Raw genomic sequence first — 13,927 nt, 5'->3', positions numbered from 1 at the left:
AAATTACTACGTCGCGTTTTCATATTTATTTGGTTTGCCTTCAGTAGGCTTTGCACCAACCTTAACAACATATTTGAACATTTTATGTTAAAATAATATGTCTGTGTTCACTGAAGAGAAAACAGAACCTTTTGTAATAATCTTGTATTAATGGTGACACAATTTTTCATTTAGAAATCTTGTACTGTCCCAGATAAAAGATTCTGGATTTTTTCTTGAGATGAGATTTACATCCATGTTTCACAAATCATTAAACTAATGCTGAAGTGATTAAAGGGCTATTTCAGGTGTAAAACCTGGACTAAATCCAGATTATTATTCAAGTCTCCAGTTTGTGACTTGTGATACATTAAAATATGATTAAAAATTCTTTATCTGCAATCTAAACCACAACCGGTTTAAAAACCTTGTCTGAAAAACAGGAAACCATCATTTTAAACATCTGCGAGCTTTCTGCAGAGCGTGATGTTTTTGTCCTCATGTGGAAATGCACTGAAGAGGCAGGATTTATTTTATAAATCTACTGTGAAAGAGGAACAGAGTGCAGACATGCAGAAAGGTAAAGTCCCCAGTCTGAAGAATCACAGGAGCTGCTCTTACCTGAATCCACCTACAAATTAGTCTGTGAAGTGAAAGATGAAGTCAGATGAATCACATGGGTGTCCATGTTGACTGTGACATTTCTTGTTGAAATATATGATAACTTAGTAGTTTTTTATAAGAACAAAAACAGAAAGTTGTACAATCTATTTCAGTTAAAGTTCTTTTACTTTGTTTAGACACTTTTGTCTTTATCAAATTCACTGATAAATTCATACTGGATTGGTTGCAGAATGATTCTGTTCCGTTCCAGTGTTTAATTCATGTCTTATTAAATAAACCTGGAGGTAAATGTGGTATTTTTGTGTTCCAACAGACCTCAAAGTCAGCGTCAGAGAGGTAGATCTCCAGGCGGAGCGGGTCGACTCCCTCTGGCAGTGGCCGGGCCTGCAGCTGAGCCAGAGGGTAAATGTTCTGACAGAGTCGGGCCAACACGTCCTCCACCAGGATGATCTGGTTGCACACCTCCGCCTCCTGTAAGCAACAACGGGAAAGAAGTCAGAGAAACAGCCAATAAAACCTGGAAAAAAAAATTAATCCGCAGTTACTTTGATACTTTCAAATAAAATGGTCACCAATCCCTGTTAAAGGGGATCTATTATACAAAATTCACTTTCTGAATACTTTTATGCTTCCATTTGGGTCTCAACAGATCTATCCTAATCTGTTCAAGGAAGCGCAATAGGTCACCTTTAAGCGTTTTTATGTAAAAGGAATAAAGTTAAAGGGGTATGAACACTTTAACACGGCACCGTAAAGAGTCTGGTCATAGAAAATGATTGTACATGTTTTTTTTAGTCTTACTCTCTCTGTGATTTCAGCCACGTCCTCCCTGTGCTCCCAGCTGGGGAACATGTTAGTGAAAGTGAGCGGCTCCAGACCTGCGTGGATCAAATACGACTTCTGAGGCTTCTTCTTGTTCTTCTCTGCAGGAAAAAAACATCAGAAGTTAACAGAAGAAAAAAATGTACTTTGCAAAAATCAAATGATCTACCGAGACTGAAATCAATCAAATTAAGAAGGAAAACATCACAGCACAATCGTCCTGCACAGGTCACACCTGCATGCAGTCGTAGGCGAAGGCTCCTTTCTGCTCACCTTTGCAGTACTGCAGAACGGTCTCCATCGCACACTTCCTGTCTGCGTCCCAGCGGATGCGGGCCGAGCCGGTGCTCTCGCTGTCCTGAGGCCACCAGCCCTGCCACAGGTAGACCTCGTGGAAGTTATCCACCAGAAACAGAGCTTTGCAGGAAAGACAAAAATAGTTATGACAGAAAGTGAGGATTTGTAACATTCCTGTAAATTAAACAAGTTCACTGCTTCTCAACTCAGCAAAAAGAGAAATGAAATGGATTAAATCACAAAAGCTACTTTTAAAAATGCATAAATGAGGAAAAAATAAACCAAAAGGTTTCAGAACTTAAAACAATTCTGATATGATACTCTAATGTTCAGATGATGTAAAATAAAGGATTCCTGCAGGCCGTGTCCTGGTCTCACCAGGCTGCGGAGCGTTGTACAGGTCTTCCTGCAGGAACGGCAGCGAGCTGACCAGCTCTGGAGCTTTGGACGGATGGAAGAACTCGGACGCTACGAAGTCTCCAGATGTGCTGCTCAGCTGGAAGAGCCGTGGAGTGAAGTTGAATTTACCCGGATCTGATGACAAAAAAGGTTTTCGATACATCTTTTAAAAAGAAAACTTAAACTTTTTTTTACCTGCGTGACATCAGCAGTCAAACTGCACAAACTGTCAATATTTAATTGATCTAAAACATTAAACTCCTGCGTACCTTGGAGCATGCAGTCATAAGCCTTCCTGTCTTTCCTCCCCAGCGCCTCCCAGAATCCCGGAGGCTCCACTCCTTCGTCACACTCATGGATGGTCACTTTGCAGCTGCTATGAAGGCCCGCTTCCAGAGGACACCTGGCAAACAGAAAAATATGAACTGGATTTAACAAAAGGCTGTGGATTTTTACTGAGTGAACAACTAAACTTTTCAAAAGGCATTAAAAAGAAGAAGATCTCCTTACTGTTCCTTGATTTTAAGCGCAGCTGTGTTTCCAACGCTGCGAGTGTGCAGCTGAGACTTGCATCCATGCCACAGGTAGATGAGGGCTTTATTAATGTTGAGCAGGATCATGGAGGCTCTGGAGCGCAGACTGCTGCAGTGACACACCACCTCCAGCAGGTGGCCCTCCACCGGCACCTCACCGCGCACACAGTACAGACGCCACTCGCCTGGATAGAAATTTGACATAATCAGAGGTCAGTGGAGTTCTCAAAAATTATATTCAAATAAGTTTAACTCTACTTCAACATATTTTACTCAAGTAAAAGTAAAAAAGTATTTAATAAAATACAGAGTAAGTGATCAAAACATCAATCATTTAGCATTTAAAACTTACGTCAACAAATGTATGAATAAAATATACAGACGCCAAACAAAAGCTTACTCTGAGTGTTCTCCTCCTCCTCCTCCCTCTTGCCAGCATGGATGATCATCCCTCCATTAAAGCACTGCAGGAAACATGGCGGCTCCTTTCCCTGCTGCACCTGGACCTGAAATACACAGGAGTTGAACTCAGAATTGATTTGGATCAAACACAGAGCCCATGTCGACCCTACGGCTCTACCTGAGCTCCTCTCTCCTCGCCCAGCTCCACCGTCATCAGCGCCGATGTTCCCTTCTCGCTGACGGTCAAGTTCCTGCCCTGCCAGAAGAAGTAGCAGCATTTCTCCTTCCCTGGCCCGCTGCTCCTCGCTTCGGGGTTCTGCCTTCGACCCACTGGGACACATTTGAAAAACATGTCAACCATACTTGCTGATTGAAAGCTACAAAAAGTAACGTTTACTAAAACTATATCAGTTTTTTTGTTCAGTATCTAATGCAAGTATCTTGGTACACTTGAAGTAAGGCAAAACTAATTTACAAGTAACTTTTTAGCAAGACACAGGAGCTTGTTTTAAGTCAATAGTTCCTAAATATTGATAAATAAGTACTAGTTCTGCTGGCATATTATTTCATTACTTTGTCATATCTTGTTATAAGTGTAATAATTGTATTAAAGATTTACTGACTTAAGACAAGCTCCTATATCTTGCAAGTTAATTTTATTTCATCTGTACTAAGATATTTGCACAAGAAACTCGACCAAAAATACTTGGTAACATTTTGTGTTTTTGCAATGCAGAAACAACCAATCAGAGCCAGGAGGAGGGTCTTAATGCTGTCAATCAAGCTCATGTACACACTGCGCACAAACTCCGCTTTGCTCTCTGATTCCCCACACAGATCCTGGTTTGAAATTTCAGGAAAACAAATGTTTTTTTCTGTAACAGTAACTTGTTTCTCTGCCATTAGCACATTTAGCAGAATGTACAAGAGATTGACCGACAGCACCAAGACCCTCCTCCTGGCTCTGATTGGTTGTTTTTGACTAGAAACTACATTTCTTCAGGTGGCAATAGTAGCACTATTAGATAGAGGAGCTTGATTTTTTCCACAGATTATCTGTCTCATAGAAAACTGTCAGGATCAGGACATGGTGAAAGTTTTAACAAATATGTGAAAAACAGATTGCAAAAGTTAAATACTACAGCTTTGAGAATAATTCACAGTGTTGCTTTAACTGCAGAGACTGACCTGAGGTGCTAACCATGAACTTCCACTTGACCACATAGGCGTCCCCCTCATGGAACTGGCCGATGCTCTGCCGCGGCAGACGACTGTAGTCAAACTCCAGGATGTGCCACACGTCCACAGAGGCAGTGCTGATCTCCTGCAGCCTCATGAGGTCCTCTGACTCCACGGGGCCGTAGCCCCGGCCCACGTTCACCCCGTCCAGAATGGTGCTGATAGGCGTCTGGAGGAGAGGCAGCATCAGGGACGTGTCATAAGGTCGACACTCACGTCCAGGAGCCTCCTGACAGGAAGAAAACAAGGAGAAATTAACAATTCAGAGACGTTATCAAGAAGAAAACTGGTGTTTTCTAAAGCGTCTAGGTCAGAGGTCAGCAATCTGCACCTTTTGAGTATTTCCACAGTGACTCTTAATAACTTTGGCAATCATGTATCATGAAACATTTGCCGCAATAAAGTTTTTTGGGAACACTTTATTTGAAAGGTGTCCATAAGATGCACATGACAATGTCATAAACATGGCATAACATTTTTCAAGACTGTATTTGGTAAAGTCGACACTTTTAATGCAGTTTAATACAAGTTTTAGTTTCACTTTACATTAAAAATGTCATTGTTTACCATTAATGTAAACTTGACACTTTTAAAGGACTGAGAATGCAACTTTTAATGCAATCCTGCATTAAGTGTCATTATTTACCAAATGACATTTCATGACAACAGTCATAAACATTCATGAAAACTCCTTCATGTTCATGACAAATGTTATCTCATGTTTATGGCAGTGTCATGTCCGTCTTATGCACAACCCTTCAAATAAAGTATTACCTGTTTTTTAGCTGGACTGAGGGGAAAATTGGTCTTTTTAATATACAGATTAAGTCTTTAATTCTTGTCAGACTGCTTCTGGGAACATCTGCTTAGAGTAAACGGCACAGTTAAGACAACAGATAAAAACGTAACGAACCTTCTGCTCGGTTACAAACTCAACTCCTTCTTTCAGCGTTGGCGACTTCACTTCTGTCCAGTCCGTGAACTTTTCTTTGAACAAGATGGTTTCATTGTGCTCAGTGAGTCTGCCAAAGATGGCCCAGTCAGGACGACCCTGGCCCTTCCTGTGGACCAAAAACACAGCAGACATGAAAAACTTCAATCACACACTTACCTCAGACAAAAGACGACAACAAACTACAAAAACAAGCAGCTGTGAAAGGGGTCGAAGCCCTCCTTATCAAGTGCAGCCTGAGTGGAACATGTCCTGGAACCTGCAACTTTTGTCAGATATAACATTTTTGTTATACGATTAATCATCAGAATAATCAATTAGTTGCAGCCCTAATTTGTAGTGTAAGTTTTATACTGAAGCTTATGAAAAAAGCGTAAGGAGCACACAAGGTTCCTAGCATATCTGCATGCTAGACGTGTTGCAGCCTTAATTAGCACCCGCTAACCTGGGGATGAGCGTGTTGCAGCCTCCGGGATCGAGAGGGTTGATGTCGCAGCAGGTGTAGTCAAACGTCCCGTTCCACAGGTGCTTGGCGAGCTGAAAGGCCACCTTCCTTTGTGGTAGGGTCACTTCTTTTCCGTGCCACACATACACCTCGCTGCCAAAGTCAAACACCAACACCTGCAGCTCACAGAGCGAACACAAAGCGATCCTGTAAACTAACCCTCTGCAGCTGCCGTGTGGTTGAATGACAGCAATGCAACCTGAAAGCAAACATTCACATGATCGTCTGCTGTTTACACTCTACTACACACATACGTCATGTAATTAAATCTGCAGAAAATAAAAAGCTAATTAAAAGATCCTTTAAAAACATTTTGCACGCAGAAAGTTCGATCCAACAATTTACTAAAACTCAGAAAGGTCTCAAAAGAAACGTAGATATAAATTATTTCAACCATGATTCATTCATGATCTGTAGTTAGGACACAACAGACTTAGAAATCCTTGTAAATGTTTTTATATTTAGTTACCAGTTTGAATTTTGTTCTAAAAGAGATGCAAGAAGAATTGACCTAGAATTCACATCTTTGACCAGAGGTTGCCAACTTTTATAAGTGAAGAATGTAAAAATGCATGTTAAAGCTTTTAGTTTTAGATATATAATTTTTTTATTTTCCATCAATTTCTGTTTTGTTTTTTTCCATTCTTATCCAGACCTGGATTTTATCACAAATCACTTCCACGCTTTGTAAAATTTCACCTTGATTTGCACCTTTTCTAGGGACAACTCTGCAGACTAAAACAGCAGAAATTTACCTTTAGTGTCTCTTATTCTGTCATAAACCAATAAAATTTATATTTGTCTTGTGTTAAATCATCTGTTCACCTCCTTGGGTGCAAGCAGGCAGGTGTGAGGAATCTTCCCCCACTCCTCATCATCAGGAACCAGTTTGTCGTCCACCAGTCTGAAGATGCAGTTGGTTTCCACAATGCCACTCTCAAAGCGCTCATCCTCCTCTGGTGGACCTGCCGCTATGGGACAATTAGAGATAAAATCAAAATAAAATGAGTAATCAAGTGATTTAAAAATAAACATTTGGTATTAATGCTTCTGCCTGAAGTCTTACATTTATAAGACATCTGTCCACCCAGGACTGTCCAGAACTGCTGCGCATCAGAACCCTGTGTGTTAACACCTTCATCGATGGTTTGCACCTGACTCGCCCTGCAGCCCATGTCCTTATGCGTCTGGATGAACGTGGCTAAGTCCGTTGCCTAGGCACAGACACAAACAAACCCCCCAAAAAACGTCAGAAGATGATGTGAGAAAGTCTTTCTGAACTTAAAAACAAACCAGATAAATACCAAAAGATGTGGGTGACTGTAGCTAAGCATAATGTGGTGAAAATGCCGTTGATCACCAGGAAAAAAGGAAAAAAAATAAATGAAAGTGTTCATAAGAGGGAATGAATAAAGTGGATCTACGTTCATCAGCTGATGCTCAGCTCTGATGTTTTTTCCCCATGGCCGTTCCTATTAGTAATTAAACCCGACTGCAATCAGATTTCATAATCATAATTTTCAGCTATTGTTTACGTCCAGATTTACCACGTCTGCCCTTTTCTGGTGCAGAATTATGATGCATGTCTCACATCAATGACATAACAGCTGAATAAAATGCGACATGACTGTTCAGACTGCAGATGCTTTGAAAACAATCGAATATGTTGTCGAATTAGCAAAGACTGGACTTTTTTTGGGTAAAAAGATCGGGTCACATTTGTTTACTGTTTGAATGCAGTCAAAGTGTCAATGTGAAGAATGGAATGAAAATGAGAGGCACAATCACTGATTAATAATTTTTGTTTAAATATGAGAATTGCAGCAATACTTCCGACCAACCAAGCAGAGCAACAATACTCACTTTAGCTTTCTCAATCACATTTGAGAACTCTCCTATCCAGACAAAGCAGTGCTCTGGTGTGACAAGCACGAAACTGTCCCCACTGTTCAACGAAGAGGCTCTGGGCTCCACTAATCTGGTCTGAACATGGCGACGACCTGCAGAAGACACAATCGACATTATCAAATAAATCTTTACACTTACAAAATGAATCCTGGAGTAATTTTAATCTCCTGATGTTCAAATATTGTTTTTTGGCAATAGTACATGTAATGGATTTAAAGTGTAGCAGGTAGAGACGAAAGTTACAGTTAATGAGTTCATCTAAAGTTGATTGATCTTGTATTAATTGATACAAACGTTTTCTTGTGTATTGAAAGGGCTGACTATGTTTTAAATAACATAAAGTGCAAACGTTTTTCATAATATGCTGAATAAAGAAAAAACATTAAATTTTAACACTGCATCAGAAGTATTAAATACGCAGAATAAACTGAAAATTTTGGTTTTCTCACATGACTAAGCTGCATGAAGTTCACTACCTCACGACAGCCCTCAAAAATCGTGTTTTTTGCTGTCGTCACATCCTCGCCTTCGTAGCAAATCAGTAATTTCTAGTTAAGAAGTTGACCCCGTTTCGTCATGCAAGCGCGGCTGAAGGTGAAACGTAAGGTTTATTTTTCAAAACAGAACGCATAAAGTGCATTTTGCGTCCCACACCGGACCCCGTTTGTTTTTTTTTCCCTTTTCAGTTCCGTTATGGCCGCCATCTTTAATTCTGTACCAAAGGGCTTCGCTTAAGGCTGACTAGCGGCGCCCTCTGCTGGATGGCGGTCAAACTGCAACACTAATGAAGGTCTGGTGGATGTTAATAGTTCATAGTTTTAGTCTAAAAAACTATTAATCGTCAGTTATCTTAGTCCTCAGTAGCACAAAATGTTTTGCAGGTAATCAGAGCTTTTACCTTTAACCTGGATCAGCATGAGGTTCTTGAACGGCACTGCGCTGTTGTTGGATGTCTGTTCTGAGATGTTGACGTTTCGCAGACTCACACTGCTGAAGTTTTCTTTGCTGGCAAGACCTGCCAGAGCCGCCTCGGAGTAATCTGAGTTTTTATTTGCTGAACGGATGGAAAAATGTGCTTTATTAAAATTAAAATCTACAAAGTGGTTCAATAAATTTAACAAGATCCCAAGTGTAAACACTGCTTTGAAAATGAGTCAGAGGTGTTTTTGTACTAATTTCTGGTGTTTTTAAAAAAGGCCTAGCTTTGTAAGCTTTCAAAATGCCTCACATATCCCACTGGGAGTTTTTTTTTTTTTTTTTTACCTCAAACAGCAAACACAGTGAGTCATTTCTAACTCTTTCTTCTTCCTAAACTCACAGATATACCATAAGGTGCTGTAATCCTTACACTCACTCTTCTCAGCCTTCATCCTCTTGCTCTCCAGCTGTGCCACATTCAGTCTCTCCTCTGTGTATTCGTGTCGAATGTCCTCTCTAGCTGCCAGCATTTTAAGAGGATTTCTTGAAGCTTGAACGTTCCTGGATGGTCGGACAGATCGCTTATGCTGCACCATGGCTGAGGCCAGCCTGCGTAGGAGGGAAAACAGCCACAGAACATGATGGAAAAGACCAAATGAGAATTAAAACACAAAATCTGACCAATGTTTTTATCTAATTTCTAGAGAAAATATCTTTGCACACTTGAAATAAGACAAAACTGACTTAGAAGTAACTTTTGAGCAAGATATATGAGCTTGTTTTATGTCAATAATTCCTTAATGTTGGAAAAAGTTATAGTTCCACTTGCAGCTTATTTTACTTATAAAAAGGGGAAAATGTCTTGTTATAGGTGAAATAATCTGCAAGTGCAACCAGTACTTTTTCAATAACATTAAGAAATAATTATTTCTCCTTAGTTTTGTGCAAAAAATACTGGGTGAGATTTTGTGGTTTGCAATGTGGTTGTTATTTTAATAAACATATTTTAAGACAGTTGTCTGTACTGGAATGAAAAGAAGTTTGTTTTGTTTTCATACGTTGGACCGTGAGAACCAAAGATGCTGTCAAAGTCTTCGCTGATCTCGATCCTGGTGGGCATGCGAGGAAATTCTGCAACGCGTTTGTAGAACTTGGAGAAAATCTCATCGTCCAGCTTCATCACCTCCTTCACCGCCTTCTCCGTCACTGTAATGGTGGTTTCCTGCAAACCTGCCACTGATGAAGACAGTCAACATTAGGACTTAATGTACATAATAGAAAACACACCTATAATAGATAGTAAATAAAAATAAGAGATTCGCTATCATAAATACTGTATTAATATTGCGTTTAGTTGCATACCTTTGCTATTAATTCGTCCCAAAAAGCTCTCCAGCTTGTCCAGCTTCTTATCTGACTCCATGTCTGGCCTGGCCTCAATTTCTGTAAATAAAACAATTATATTCTGACACAGCAGCGACCTCAGTGGAAGTGGATTGGTATCTTTTTAGCCTTTTCACAACTAAGACCTTCTAAAGCTAAAAGTGTTTGCGTATATAATCAGTATTATCTGGTTTTATACTTTAGCATATATTTTTATTTAATTTTCCTGCTGGTTGTTGTTTCTATGTGTTTTGGCTTCAATGTTTGCTCAGCTCTGATTGTTTTGTGGTTTTTAACTTTATTTTTTCACAGAATATTTAGTTTGAAAGATTTCAGGAGGTAGACGAGTAGTCTTGTTTATATATTTTTGCATAACAATTTTGCTTTTATCCAGCTGCTTGTTGTCTTTGTTTCAGATTTAACATTCTAAAAGGACAGAAATAAGGAGTCATATTTAGATTTCCAGGACATTGAGGATGAAATAGTAGTGATGAATCAGACTTTTCTCACCCTCCTGTGGTTTGTTGACAGCTGGAGTGCTGCTCTTGAGTTTGGTGGAAACTGGTGACAGAATGGGACTGATAACTGAGGAGGAGGCTGCCAGGCCTGTGGACACAGAGAAAATCACAACATCAGATTACATAACTGCTGGAAGACCGTGAAGAAGAGCGATTTGTTAACTAGGATTTGTTTTGATAGTCAGTCATGTTTGATTAGCAGATCTTATTACTTCATGCTTTGATGCCTATGCAACATCTTTGTTTTAAACACATTTAAAGCATTCAGATTCAAACACCTAGAATTAAATGTCTCCTGCCAAAGTAACTCTTATAAAATCAGGGAAGAAAACCTAAATGGTAACTATAAAAATCCATCTACATAGATATATATGTATTTTTAAGATTTTTAAATCTGCTCTTTATTGTGTCAGAAATTATTTTCCTCTCCAGAGCTGCAGAGTTTTGCACTGACCTTTCTTGACCATTCGAGCAGCAACTGTGTACTGAGTGGAGTCGTTGGCGGCTCCTTTGCCTTTTGTCTTCCAGGCATCCTCACGCGTTGAAATCATCTGTTTCCTCTCTTCGATGGTCATCTGGGCCTCGGTTTCTTCCCCAGCATTCTGCACAGAGATGAGATTTAAAACAAGGAAGCTCATTAGGTTGAAGTGCCTTAGCTTGTACAGAATGAAATAAACTCTGGATGCAGGAAATGTTCATCGTTTCAGATCCTTTCCAGTCATCCTGATGAAATCAGCACATAAATCAAACCCATGGAGTGGATAAAATCCTCTATTTACCACTGCTTATAAAATATAACCCTAAAGTCTTACATCATGTTCCACATAACTTCACTGTAACATCATGTCAGAGCTTTTACTTCCTCCCAACCAATTATTCATGAAGTGACAGCATCAACTCAAGCAGAAACGCAAAGATTAGATCAATCCAAGCATGCAAGGTGCATGATTATCCAGTCCTCTTCATTCTTTCAGAAACAACACTGCCTGCTATTCATGCTGCCGTTACGAACACTGCAAAAACACAACTTGCCAAGTATTTTTGGTCTACTTTAGCACACTTGAAGTAACTAAACTAACTTGAAAGTAACTTTTTTTTTAGCAAGAAAAGAGCTTGTTTTAAGTCAATAACTGCTTAATATTAATGCAAAAGTTTTAGTTCCACTAGTAGATTTTTCCCCTTAAAACATTTTCCCATGTTGTAATTGAAATAAACTGCCAGTGCAAGTAGTACAGTTTTTAATCAATATTAAGGATTTACTGGCTTAAAACGAGCTGCAATATCTTGCGGAAAAGTTACTTTTAAGTTAATTTTATCTAATTTCAAGTGTGCTAAGATATTTGCACTAAAAACTAAACAAATTCCTGTGTTTTTCCAGTGAATCCGTCCCACCACTACAAAGAAAATCTTTTGCTTGTCAAGCAAAGAAAGACAGGAGCCCACTTCATGCTGTCCATCAGCGCTAGTCCTTACCTGACCATGATGGTCAATATATTGGCACTTTTGGCCAAGAGAAATAGTAGGAGAAAAGGTTGAGGAGAAGACAGGCTCCTGAGGATGGAGAGATGGATTGAAAAGTGAAAAAGGAGGAAACGCAAAAACATACAAAAGTAATAAGGATGGAAGAGGACGAAGGTTGGATTTAAAGGAGAAAAAGTGTAAGTCAGAAACTAAGAACATGATGCAAAAAGTATAAACTGGAGGTTAGTTTACTTTACTCCAACTGGTAAACTGATATTAGTACTTATTTTAAATAATATGTTCCCTAAAACAGACGTTCTAATGCTGGAAACATCGCTGGTCTGAACAATAAGCCTGCACCCCTTACAAGTCCCTGAAAGGTGGCAACTTATTAGTTTTAATAGTCACTTTCTGTTATGACATGATTCCCAGTTATAGCTCTTTGTCTTTTCTCTAACAAGCACATTTGGTGTAGGATTTTATACATTTAGAGTTTTAAAAAACAAAGAAAAAGAGAGAGAAACAATTTCACTGTGACTATCTGCATGTGAATCAAGTTTTTTTATTTGAATAATATTTGGGTGGTATATATTAACGACCAAACGTGCTGGAACTCTGCTTGGGTTGCTAGGTGACAGGCTGGGCATTTCCGGCGGTTGCTAGGTAACAGCAAAGTATGACTGAACTGGCGTTTTTGAAATGTCTTATTTTCCAGACACCAAAAAACTTTAACTTATTGGAAAGAAAAGTTAACACCTGACTGTTTTTTTAAGCACTTGGGTTGTTTTTAAAGCAGTAGAGACCCAAATGAAAGTACAAAAATGTCATGAGTCCTTTTTTAAAGTTCACATGAAAAAAGATTGATGCACTTAAAAGGTGTGAATATTTTCATGCTGCACAGACTGATGCTGCCAACACCATGCTTAACAGTTGTTAGACCAGACATATCCTTTATTGTTGTTCAGTGGGTAAATCCAGGTGTACCAACAGCAAAGTCACAGGAAAATGAATGGAAACAAAAGACGGTGAGTCTGTAGTGTTCTTAAAGAATCACTCTGTCTCTTGTCATTGTGGTCAAACAGATAGTTTTCACTTCTACAAAAGATATTTGGTGTACCCATGTGGGCGGCTGCTAATTTCAGCCAAGCTTTAAGGTGTTGAATTTCGGAGAAGGGGTTCCTGTCTTTGCTGTTCACACTCCATTTTCTATTTGTATTTGTTCACCATTAGCAGTAGATTTAGCCAGCCACACAAACACAATGTGATTGGACGGCACAGTTACTGGTCCAAGCTGATTGGCTAAGAACTGGTGTGCTGCTGGCAGCGAGCCTTACCCAAAGCTGTTCAGAGCCAGACACTGCAGAATGGTCCTGAGCGACGCCTTCCTCCTGAAAGGGTTAAAACAGAGAAACAACTCAGCTGATGGAAACGGGGTGCGGGTGGGGAAGGGGGAGAAGTTGTTGCTAAAGAGTTTGCAACTAAGACAGGAGGGGGGACTGTCATGAAAGGCTGAAACAGGACGCTTCTTCCAACAGAATACTAATAGTGAAGCGGGTGAGAAGCCAGAAAAGAGGCTCTTTAAAAAGCCCCTATGGTCTGATATTGCCTCTACTCTATCTCCAAACTAGTCTGTAAATAGTTTTCTTTGCCATACTGGTTCGTAAAAATGTACTTAAACACCAAAGGTGCAAAACAAAATCATTTAGGAAAAGAAAAAAGGTTGAAAAAGTCACCATAAAAGGAAAAACGTGTGAAATAAAATCTAAAGTTACAATAGAATTATAATTATGAAAGGTGAACAGTAAAAACAGACCTTTAAAATAAAAAGAGAAATCTTAATTCTTTCTTTATCCTGAACCTATAGTCGATTTCTTTCATTTATAACAAAACAATCAGAGCAAAAAATGCAGACAATTTTTTCAACAATTCCCAGAAAATTAATTTATATATATATATATATATATATATATATATATATATATATATA

At 39.2% G+C, this 13,927-nt stretch overlaps 1 protein-coding gene across 6 annotated transcripts in view; it reads right to left on the bottom strand.

The window, feature by feature from the left end:
• Nucleotides 1–221: 221 nt before the first annotated feature.
• svilb (supervillin b) overlaps nt 222–13,927 on the bottom strand; it is a 40,543-nt gene continuing 26,837 nt past the window's right edge. For 4 of the 6 annotated variants that reach the window (XM_015020381.1, XM_015020383.1, XM_015020387.1 and 1 more), the window contains 23 exons: nt 13,275–13,328; nt 11,953–12,030; nt 10,934–11,081; nt 10,472–10,567; nt 9,941–10,021; nt 9,637–9,814; nt 9,009–9,187; nt 8,559–8,714; nt 7,616–7,752; nt 6,819–6,966; nt 6,578–6,723; nt 5,693–5,868; nt 5,209–5,356; nt 4,245–4,524; nt 3,235–3,386; nt 3,055–3,160; nt 2,632–2,839; nt 2,391–2,524; nt 2,101–2,256; nt 1,699–1,842; nt 1,405–1,526; nt 919–1,074; nt 222–622 (listed from right to left, as the gene is read on the bottom strand). In XM_015020381.1, the coding sequence (XP_014875867.1) occupies nt 611–622; nt 919–1,074; nt 1,405–1,526; nt 1,699–1,842; nt 2,101–2,256; nt 2,391–2,524; nt 2,632–2,839; nt 3,055–3,160; nt 3,235–3,386; nt 4,245–4,524; nt 5,209–5,356; nt 5,693–5,868; nt 6,578–6,723; nt 6,819–6,966; nt 7,616–7,752; nt 8,559–8,714; nt 9,009–9,187; nt 9,637–9,814; nt 9,941–10,021; nt 10,472–10,567; nt 10,934–11,081; nt 11,953–12,030; nt 13,275–13,328 (3,195 nt within the window). In that variant the 3' untranslated portion in view covers nt 222–610. The remainder of the gene's footprint in view (nt 623–918; nt 1,075–1,404; nt 1,527–1,698; nt 1,843–2,100; nt 2,257–2,390; nt 2,525–2,631; nt 2,840–3,054; nt 3,161–3,234; nt 3,387–4,244; nt 4,525–5,208; nt 5,357–5,692; nt 5,869–6,577; nt 6,724–6,818; nt 6,967–7,615; nt 7,753–8,558; nt 8,715–9,008; nt 9,188–9,636; nt 9,815–9,940; nt 10,022–10,471; nt 10,568–10,933; nt 11,082–11,952; nt 12,031–13,274; nt 13,329–13,927) is intronic. The other 2 variants (XM_015020382.1, XM_015020385.1) reach the window with 2 other exon arrangements.

Source organism: Poecilia latipinna, unplaced genomic scaffold (assembly GCF_001443285.1).
Source record: "Poecilia latipinna isolate Pla-1442-1.1 unplaced genomic scaffold, P_latipinna-1.0 Scaffold2575, whole genome shotgun sequence".
Classification (NCBI taxonomy): Eukaryota; Metazoa; Chordata; class Actinopteri; order Cyprinodontiformes; family Poeciliidae; genus Poecilia; species Poecilia latipinna.
This window is presented reverse-complemented; position numbering and strand designations above follow the sequence as displayed.